At 49.7% G+C, this 11,047-nt stretch overlaps 1 protein-coding gene across 1 annotated transcript; it reads right to left on the minus strand.

The window, feature by feature from the left end:
* Positions 1–3,420: 3,420 nt before the first annotated feature.
* LOC123360294 (olfactory receptor 51G2-like) lies at positions 3,421–4,356 on the minus strand. The gene has a single exon (XM_045001198.1). It carries the CDS (start codon positions 4,354–4,356, stop codon positions 3,421–3,423), a length of 936 nt encoding a protein of 311 aa, XP_044857133.1.
* Positions 4,357–11,047: the final 6,691 nt, after the last annotated feature.

Below are 11,047 nucleotides of genomic sequence, written 5' to 3' on the forward strand. Positions count from 1 at the left end.
CAAGTCTGAAGCAATGCAGACACCAGCAACAAGGGTGACAGACTGGTCAAGTTGGACGGCAGGAGACCTTGTGTGTTGGAGAAGACTGAATAAATGTGACACCGCAAAGGGAGCTCTTGTTTTAAATATTCCAGCCTGAGAGTAAGTCATTGAAAGGACCCTTGAGGGAAGAGCAGGGTGCCTGCCGGGCCACCTCAAGCCCCCAGGGGAAACTCTGTGGTTGCCCTGATCCGCACGGACATGGCCAGAGTGTGCTGTGCAATGGGAAGCTGTTAAAGTCAGGCAGAGGTTAGCCCAGTGCCCAGGCTGCTCTAAACGCCGCTGTGGCAAGGGGAGAACAGGCCAGAGAATCAAACCTCCCTAACTGGCTCTTTGCCATGCCTGCTCTCTGCAGCATGGCCGGGACGGGGAGCTCTGCAGGAGCAGCCGAGATTCCATCCAGGCCTGTCACCACTCAGCTGGCTGGAAGCCTGGTGCTGTGGTCTGGGCACTGCTCTGTGACTCAGGACAGGTATGTTTAATTCCCTTGTTGGCTGTGATCATGGGTGAGCCATTGGCTGTCTCCAAGCCTCTGCTCAGGTGGTTAACAGCCCAGCTCTGCCTCGCAGAGATGGTGGGAGGATAAATAGATTCCAGGTGCTCAGATACTCTGAGTCCCTAAGATCAGGGCTGTCTCAGGGTTTCACAGAGGAACACCTCTGACGTTTCTTTACAAAAGACTCCTTACTACAGCTCCTGTAACAGCTGGATCTGGGATGCCCCACGAGTCCAGCCCCTTGGTTTTAATGGCAAATGTGGGGTTCTCAGGCTTGACAGTGAGGGGAGTATTGGAGCATCACAAGGATGCCAAGTGGTTAAGCACAGTCAGCAGGCTGGTGTTTGCAAGCAACGGAGTCTAAATGGACATAACTGAGGAGCAAGCAGCACAAGTTAAAGCAGTCTGAGTGCAGAGGGCAGCTTCACACCTTGGCCCTGTAACATGGACATGGCTGAGCACTACGGTGACTCGCCCAGGCTCACACAGGTTTCAGCACAGGCTGCTTCCACAAGGGGCAAAGAGATGGGAAGATGTTCCCAGAGACACGGGGAAACTAAGCTGGGGTCCCAAGAGTTCCTTGGCTTCCTGATAGAATTTAAGCTGGGCCAGTTCTGTTTCCCTATCTCCTGAGCAAAGCCTGTCTAACTTAGATTTCAGTGATATGATAGATGAGTGTAGATGTGTGACAGCTGCCTGGTATTTTATAACCAATTTCTCTAATGTTTTGTGCTGCTTACTCCTAAACCTACTTCTTTTGAGGAGGCTGTGGGTGACTATATAACTCTGGTCGCAAGTACCCAAAGGGAAGAGACTGAGTTGGATCTGCTTGGTGGTGAGCACTTAGCAGAGACGGGGTGTTGTTCCAAACTCTAAGAGTGGGATAAATAAGAACATAAGAATGGCCATACTGAGTGAGCTGGATATTACATCTAGCCAAGTATCTTGTCTTCTGACAATGGCCAATGCCAGGTGACCCAGAAGGATTTGAAAGAATAGACAATTATCAAGTGATCCATCCCCTGTTGAGAGGCTAGGGACACCATGCCTGACCATCCTGGCTAATCTTTTCATGACCCCTAGTTCTTGAGTTATGAGAAAGAGGAAATAACACTTCCCTAATTACTTTCTCTTCACCTGTCATGACAGGCAAGGACCTAGTTTAGAGGGTAAAGAGACTATATATCAGAGTTTTATTGTCACAATCCTGATTCTTCTTGGCCGGCATACATCCTTATTGAATGCCTATCTGAATTCAGTGTAGCTACTTGTTCATGTTGCATTGAAGATAACGATCCACTCAAGGAAATGATTCATAGTTTCATAGAATTTATGGAAAGATGGAATTATAAGATCATGTAGTCTGACCTCCTGCATAATTTCACCCAGTTACCTTCATATTGAGCCCAATTACTTGTGTTTGACTAAAGCATTTCTTGTATTAATCTAAAATTTATCTTCCAAGAAGCCATTCAGTCTTGATATGGGCGTGCCTGTAGAACCCACCACCTCTCCACTGGTTCCACTGGTTAAGCCCCCTTGCTATGATGAATGTGTGCCTCATTCCAAATTAATTTTTTCTTGCTTCAGTTACCAGCCACTGGTTTTTGTTATATCTTTCCCTGCTAGATTAAAGAACCTGTTAATAGCTGGTATTTCATCCCTATGAAAGTGCTTGTACACTGTCATCAGTGCAGCTTTCAATCTTCCCTACTTCTATTCTCTACAATCCTATTTATATAGCCAAGGTTAAGTTGGAAAAAATAAGGAGGGGAAAGACTTGGGTTCATTATTCAGTCCAACAATGACTGTGAGACGTGAATGTGCTGCTGCTGTGAACAAGGCAAATGAGATCCTAGAATGTGTCAGGTAAGAAAGGGAGGTATTAATATCCTTATACCAGACACTGGTGAGACCTCCTATAGGAAAATGTGTAAAATTCTGGTTACTCCTATTCCAGAAAGAAGAATTCAGGCTGGAATTGCAGAGCATGGTCAGGGCAATGGAGGTCCTGGTTTACGAGAAGACTGAAGGAGCTTGGCAGGTTTAGCTCTGACTCCCTGATCAGCTCTTTCCTTGGTCCAGCTCTGGTTTCTGGCCTGGACAGGGGCTGGAGCCTCGGTGGAAGAAGAAGAGCAGGGAGTGGGACCTCCGGGGGGAAGAAGAGGGGTGGGGCAGGGTCACAGAGGGGACCGGGCTCCCAGCCTGTGTCCCGTTTTTGCCTGTTGAATAGGCGCTCACACTACACTGAATGGGCTGGGCTGGGATAGGAGCTCGCTGGGCCTGAGCTGAGGCCAGTTTATATGGTTTTGCAGTGCTGGGGCAGCACAAATGGAGCTGAAGGGGAGGGAACCTTGGCCTGAGTCTCTTCCCAGGACTCTTGTGTCAGACCATTACTGGCACTCCTGCGATAATCATGTGTCTGACACCAGTCAGTCACTAGTACCTGACTGAGTGTGCAGGGGAAGATTGAGTGACCGGACCCCCTGAATAGCCCCTGTCCCCAGCTGGTGCAGAACCCATGGGCAATGTGGCACCCAGAGCACTCAGAAAGGGCCAGGCCTGCTACAGCAGAACAGCTCTGCAGCTATCTTCATAGCCCTTGGATGTATAGCCAGAGAAGGGACAGTGACAGGCCATGGGAAACAGCATTCAACCTATCCCCTGGCTCTCCACAAAAAGTCTCACTGTAAATGCTGATGCCTGCCTGGGTCGCCCTCTCACAGTGCCCAGTCCTCCCTCACCAGCCTTAGACCCTTTCTTAACCTATCTAAAGAGTGGAGATCAGTAACTCATGTCAATTTGGATGTACCGGTCCAGTATGGAAGAGGTGGTCCATGCTTTTCGTCTTCCATGTCACTGGAGCCAGGTAGTGAACTGACCCATCACTTGATGAACACCCTGATTACCCTCACATGAAGATGTTTGCTTTTCATGCTGTACACAATTGGGTTAATCAGCGGGGGGAGAAGCAGGGACATGTAACCGAGGAGAATCTGAAGTAAGGGAGAAGAGTCCTTCTCAAAGCTGTGTATCACAGTCAAGCTGATATCTGGTGTGTAGAAGAGCAGGACGGCACAGAGGTGGGAGATGCAGGTGTTCAGGGCCCTCAGGCAGTCCTCATAGGATGTGATACTCAGCACCGTTTTGAAGATCATCACATAAGAGAGGAAGATGAGCAGCGAATCCAACCCCATTGTTAAGAGTTTAGTAAACAATCCATAGATGATGTTGACTCTGATATCTGAACAAGCCATCTTCATGACCTCCCGGTGCACACAGTAGGAATGGGAGAAGAAATTGGCTTGACAGTATTGGAACCGTTTCAGGAGAAAGGGAAGTGGAAGTATTATGACCATCGCTCTTAGCACAGCCACAAGTCCCATCTTGGCTATTCTCGGCAGGATTAAGATGGCAGCATATCTCAGCGGGTTATAGATCGCGATGAAGCGGTCAAGGGCCATCAACAACAGCACAGAGGATTCAATGCACTGAAGCAAGTGGATGAAGAAGAGCTGAGCTAAACAGGCATCGAGGCTGATCTCCCTAGAGTTAAACAAGTATATGCCCAGTATTGTCGGCATAGTGGATATCGATATGCCAAGGTCTGTGATGGCCAACATGGAAAGGAAAATGTACATGGGCTGATGGAGGCTTGGATCTGTTTTTACAATGAACAGAATGACTGAATTTCCTACTATTGAAATAACATACATGAAGCAGAAGGGCATAGAAATCCAGAGATGTGTGTCTCCATCACTCGGTAGCCCGGTGAGAAGGAATATTACAGATTTTAATTTTGTGTCATTGACAGCTGACATAATGTACTGGGCAGATCTGAGGAGTTATGAAATGTCCTTCCTAGAAGAAAAATAAGAGGAGATTATAAGATATTTAGCAAGAAATCATTCTGCTCTCAGTGCAAGTCTACAGAGCTCAAGCTAGATAAGCAAAAACATACTGTAGGATTTACATGGTTCTGATTAGTCAGATTGGATCAGACTTGAACTCCATCTAGCCCAATAACCAGTGGCCATGTCCAGATGCTTCAGAGGAAGGTGTAAGAAGCCCTAATTAGCTAATTATCCTGCTAAGCTCTTGGCCCCGTTGATACCTTGTGGCTGTGAATTCCACAGCCTACATGATCACTGTGCGATTTTACCATTGTGACCTTAGAACATACAAACATAAGAGTGGCCATACTGGGTGAGACGAAAGGTCCATCTAGCCCAGCATCCTGTCTTCAACAGTAGCTTAGGCCAGATGCCCAGAGGGGATGAACAGAACAGGTCATAATCAAGTGATCCTTCGTCCATGAATGTATGTAGTTCCCTTTTGAACTCTGTTATACCCTTCACACAGACACCCTTTCTGGCCCTGTACTTCTGAGTGTGGCCCCGTGTATCATGACATGTGTGTAAACACATGGCAAGTGCATGGTAAAAACGATCATTGTATTTATCTGTCCTGCACTGCTGCTATTTATAAATGTATTTTATTTCTTCATTATATGAGTTATTTTTTGTGCGCTCCTTGACAGTTCAGGATATGCAACTGCCTCTTTCCAGCCTATGGGATAAATTTTTAGGGTCAGGTCCTTAATTCAATAACAGTGATATCAGCAGCCTCACGCTAGAGTTTCATGTGTAAATTCAATCAGAACCGGGCTCTATTAACTCACCCTTACCAAATGCTTCCAGTGATATTTTCTGACACCCAAGAAACCCTCCAAGAGAAGCTGAAGTGCTTTGCCAATGTTGATGGAATGCAGAGCCTTCGATCATACATACAGGTTCTCTTTATTCTCACAGGACCTGCATCCTCTGCCCATGCAACTGTCTGTAGATATTTGGACAATTTAAAGCTAACACTGACAGTTATTTCAGCTGGGCAGCGGAGGAGCTGGCATCACAAATGGTCAATACTTTAAACACTGGTATTGCACTAATACCCACTTGAGTGTACAAAAAGAACAGGAGTACGTGTGGCACCTTAGAGACTAAGGGCTTGGCTACACTTGCAGATGTGCAGCGCTGGGAGTTACAGCTGTAGGGAAAGTGCTGGAGTGTGGCCGCACTGACAGCTACCAGCACTGCACTGTGGCCACATTTGCAGCATTTGCAGTGATGTTGGGAGTGGTGCATTATGGGCAGCTATCCCAGGATTCAAGTGGCTGCAACGTGCTTTTCAAAAGAGGGGGGTGGGGTGGAGTGTGACAGAGAGCGTGGGGGAGAGAGAGAGAGAGTGGATTATTGGAGCCGACACTGTGTCAGCTCCCTCCCTTGCAAATTCTGACCATTTCCCCGACCCCTCATTCACTCTTAAATGCAAATAGTCTTCAGACCAGATATGCAGCTGCTCCGACGGACTCCCTTTTCCCCCTTCTCCCACCCCCCCCCGCCGTGCTGTTTCTCTCCTGAAGCAAACACTAGGCTGTGGACATTCATCCCCCTGCCTGCCTTATTCACAGCAAACTGGAGCTGTGTTTGTTTTTTAGATAAGCAGCTCCGGGAGCCCCGAGTTCACAACAAAACAAAGAGAGGCATCGTAACAAAACAAAGAGAGTTCTTTAGTTAAAAGCATTATGGGAAAATTCCGGAGGTCAGTTACAGTGTAGTAAGATTAATCACTGTTTACACAGGCACCCCAGCGCTGCATCACCAGCGCTGCAGTCGTTATTCCCCAGGCAGAGGTGGAGTACAGCCAGCGTTGTAGCCAGGGAGATGCCGCGCTGTATGTGCTTTGCAAGTGTGGACGGTGAGAGAGTTGCGGCGCTGTAAAGCCACCACCAGCGCTGCAACTCTCCAGTGTAGCCAAGCCCTAACACATTTATTTGAGCATAAGCTTTCATTACTTCATGTAATTGGGGACTCGGGTCAATTACATACAGCTACTATACCACTCCCCTTTCCTGCACCTCAGCTAAACTCTTTCCTGAAGCACAGACCAGCAGACTTGGTCAATCATGACTTTTTGAAAAGTCTTGCACAAGCCTTGCATAGTTATTGAGTGCACGACTCTGAATATAAATGTTAGAAACCGCTTCTAGTCAGTTACCAGGAGACAGTACCACACAGATGTCCACCGAACAGGGGAAGCTCCAGACCCCAGCACGCCAAGCGCGTGCTTGGGGCGGCATGCCGCGGGCGTCGCTTTGCCGGTCCCGGGAGGGCGGCAGGCGGCTCCGGTGGACCTCCCGCAGGCTTTCCTGCGGAGGATCCACTGGTCCCGCGGCTCCGGTGGAGCCTCCGCAGGCACGTCCGCGGGACTGGTGACCAACAGAGCGCCCCCCGCGGCGTGCCGCCGTGCTTGGGGCGGCGAAATGGCTACAGCCGCCCCTGCCACCGAACAAAGGGTTAATAGCACAAACCCATTGCAAACAGTTCTGAAACACTTTCTAGAGCCAAAGCCATTAAGCAGTAAAGTTACCCTGCTCCTTCCTGCAGAAATTCTAACAACTCTGCAGCTGGCTTTCGATATACAGGCATGGCATGAAAGTTCTGTTTATAATATTTGTATTACAATGAATAGTTTTGGCCTAACATTTACACATCTGTACCTTAGTACACACATGTCAACCACAGATGCTGAACCCACTCGGACCTACTCAGGAAGCACAGTTGACCCACAGTGTGCAGTAACCAGAGCCCAGTCTGAGGGTGGGAGAATGGAGGGATTTCATCCCATGAGTGGGAAGGTTACAAGGCCTGACATTTTTGGCACTCAGAGACCAGAGAGGGGGAAGAGATGCCAGTAGCCCTGCAACTATAGTAACTATAGAGCAAAAATATGCCCTCTTGGACATGTTACCACAAAGTAATGCAGCTCTGAATTCCTGCCTTCACAATCAAGCCAGAGAATAAAAGCTTTGAAAATGCATTTGCTGATTATATTTCCAGGAGCAAATAAACCTGAGTAGATTTGAGAACTTGTCACTGATATTCCGTGGGGTCTCATCTCTCTCTGCCCCTTGCAGGATCGGGACCAGAGAAGACGGCACCTGTAGGAATGGGACCCCTTGAGAAATCCTGACTTGGGGCATCAGTATTTTAACGCTGCAAGCTCAGGTTTCTGTGTAACTTGAATAACCCCCTGAGCACCTTGCTGCCTGTCCTCCTGCCCCTGTTACAGAGTCTCTCTGACAGCACAGCTGAGTTTGCTGTGGTGGCACAGAACATCTTCAGATTTAAACAGTTCGCAGCCTTTACCCGTCTCTACATATTGTAAAGAGAGTGAAACCTGCCAACGTACCTAATTCCTGCTAGAAGGGGAGCCGCTGACACCAGAGGTTTTCACCCTAAAGGACAAGGAGTCACTGAAGAGGTTGCACAGGCAGCAGGCAGTGTCAGTTCAGATAGGGAGGCAACTGTGTTTATGAAGCATGTCTGCACATTCCCTTGGGGGCCACTTGGCCATCAGGGAACCTCAGCTGATTGGCTTTGTGTGCATCAGCTCTATCCCCTGTCAGTAGCCTAGTCACATGGCTACTTCGAGGGCAGTTGAGTGGTAATGATGATGCCATCACCGCTGTGATCTTGCTGAAAGAAAATAAAATAGAGTAATAATATGGGGCATGATTATTTCCTGGCAGCCCCCTTTCCTGCATTACAAACCCAGGGTGCAGGGTTGCCTCAGATGGGAGTGTGCCTCGTGTGGGTGGGTTTGGGCCAGTAGTCCTTGGCCAATGGTGTCACCCTGCTCGGTTCCACACACCTGCCACTCCTGCGGTGAAGCAAGGTCCAGGTGCAGGGGTTTACAGCTCTCTCCCCACCCAGTAGCCGGAGAACGGGCCGGGGCACTGGAATAGCACTGAGTGTAGAATAGGAGTGGGGTAAGCCCAGCATCTCAGAATCGCTGAGTGGCGAAGCGGAATAAGCCCCCAGCCCCTGACCGCGTGCCCTGACCCCACTCCCCGGCAGGAGAGACGGATGCAAACCCCTTGCACCTTTTACCCCATTTCCCCAGCATGAGGAGGGTCTAGAAGTAGTGGAGAGGGAACCTCAGTTTTCCTGGCTGAGCCAAGGCCGCACAAAACTCTAATCCGCCTCAGGAAATGGGGCTCCTGAAAGCTGTTCCTCTATCTCCAGAGCAAAGCCTGTCTAACTTAGCTCGTAGTGATATGTGAGCAGGTCCAGATTAACTCTTCTGGAGGCCCAGGGCCATTAGAATTTGTGGGGCCTCCTAGGCTCCAGGGTGGGGACAAAGATGAGGAGTTCACAGTGCAGGGAGGGGGCTGTGGGAGAGGCAGGAGGGTGGATGCAGGAGAGGGTGAGGGCTCCAGCTGTGAGTGTGGGCTCTGGGGTGGGTCTGAGGCTGAGATGTTTGGAGTGCAGGAGAGAGCTCAGGGTAGGGGGTTGGTCTGGGGGTCTGGGAGGGAGTTCGGGTTCAGGAGCAGCCTGGGGGTTGGGATGTGGGGCCTGGGCAGGGGACTTCAGGTTGGGGTAGGGGGTTGGGGTGTGGGGCGCTGGCCTGGGGCAGGTCCCGTTTGGTGGGGGGGTGCAGGTGGCTTTGCGCGGCCCTGCGCTTGCTTGCAGGTAAAACCCCCTGCAGCTTCAGAAGGAGCTTGCTGTTGTTTGCAGTGATACGTCTCTAGTTGGGAGGCAGGGGACAGCAGCTTCCTGTTGCTAATTCCCAGCTTCTGGGAAATAGAGGCTAGGGACACAACACCTTCTCATCGTGGCTAATAGCCATTGATGGATCTATCCTCCATGTATGTATGTAGGTCTTTCTTTAACCTTGTTATGACTTGGCCTTCACAACATCCTCTGGCAAAGAGTTCCACAGGTTGACTGCGCATTGTGTGAAGAAATACTTCCTTTTATTTGTTTTAAACCTGTTGCCTATTAATTTCATTTTGTGACCCCTAGTTTTTTTGTTATGAGAAATAGTAAACAACACTTCCTTATCTACTTTCTCTACACCAGACATGATTTTATAGACCTCAATCATATCTCCCCTTAGTTGTGTCTTTTTCAAGAGGAAAAGTTACATTTCCAAGTTACATTGTTTTGGAAAGCCAAGGAGCTCTTGGGACCAATTCTAGTTTTCCTGTGTCTCTGAGAGCATCTTCCCATCTGTTTATCTGTTTCTTGTGCAAGGAGCCTTTGCTGAAACCTGTGTGAGCCTGGCTCCGAACCATTGTTCCTCTCTGCGGCTAGTGGCAGGGGAGGGAGCAGCTGGCAGCTCAGCATGTTGTGATTACCAGGAACTCAGGGAATTAAACTCCTGTGAAATCATTAAACAGGAACCCAAGAACAATTCCTATGGCAGGAGACCCAGGCATATCATCCTTTTAATAAGCCTGTGTAAGCAGGGTCTGAGTGAGTTCTCCCCTGAGAGCTATCCAAGAGGGACAGAGATTTCAGGAGCAAACTTTATTTCCATAAACACACTTACTCTGCCTAGGTATCCAGCAGATAGAGTGGTGATGCTCAAAGTGACCAGCTTTGGTTATTGCTGGGTTACAAATCACTGTAGAACTGAATGCATTGGGGGTGAAATGTTGTCAATGTTATCGTTTTTATTGTATGACTAAAGGGGAGCAGAACTGTGCTTAACCTGCCCCAAATGAGGGGGTCACCCTGAGCTGACAGTATCACGTCAAGTCAGGGGCTGGAATGCCAGATTCCTGTGAGGGTAATAGGAGTGGGGATAGGTGTCCTAGCCAGGATGTATGGCCTTTTCCTAAGGGTCCAACATCTGGTTTACCATGTTCCTACCCACTGTTCAAAGATAGAGCTAAATAGGGTCCATTGGGAGCCTTTTGTTATTTTCAGTGATCAAAGGAGAACGGAAATCACTTGTGGTGGAATGGCCTTTCTGCCTGGCCTGCCGGGGAGTGGGGTCAGGGCACGCGGTCAGGGGGTGGGGGCTTATTCCACTTTGCCACCCAGCGATTCTGAGATGCTGGGCTTGCCCCACTGCTATTCTACACTCAGTGCTATTCCAGTGCCCCGGCCCGTTCTCCGGCTACTGGGTAGGGGGAGAGGGGCAATCCCCTGCACCTGGACGTTGCTTCACCGCAGGAGTGGCTGGTGGCCTGAACGGAGCAGGGTGACATCGTTGGCCCAGGATCAGTGGCTAATCCACTACTGGCCTAAACCCGCCCCCACACGGCACACCCCCATCTGGGGTAAGAGACCAGGGAATCAGGGCTCCGGACCGGCAGGAGAGGGATACAGCTGGGCACCAAGCTGGAGTCGGGAGTCCCAGCTGGTGGATTGGGCTTGGATGCTCAGTGGGTGCCCCCCCTCCTCCACCCCCAGCCCACCCATGGCTACAGCCCTGCTTCAACCCAGCCTTGTGTCCCTGTGTCTCGAAGCATCTTCCCGTCTGTTTGCCCCTTTCTTGTGGAAGCAGCTTGTGCTGAACCCCGTGTGAGCCTGGGCCCTGTCACCATAGTGCTCTGTGCTCAGTGTGTTACGGGGTCAAGGTGTGGAGCTGACCTTTGCCCTCAGACTTCTCTCAGGCAGCCAGACCATCTAAGATGATGCTCCTCTGTCTGTTCCTCCA

Source organism: Mauremys mutica, chromosome 1, assembly GCF_020497125.1.
Source record: "Mauremys mutica isolate MM-2020 ecotype Southern chromosome 1, ASM2049712v1, whole genome shotgun sequence".
In the NCBI taxonomy this organism is placed as follows: domain Eukaryota; kingdom Metazoa; phylum Chordata; order Testudines; family Geoemydidae; genus Mauremys; species Mauremys mutica.

Bases quoted from the DNA above. Each gene is read 5' to 3' on its own strand.
- LOC123360294 (XM_045001198.1), bottom strand. From the start codon at position 4,356: ATGTCAGCTGTCAATGACACAAAATTAAAATCTGTAATATTCCTTCTC.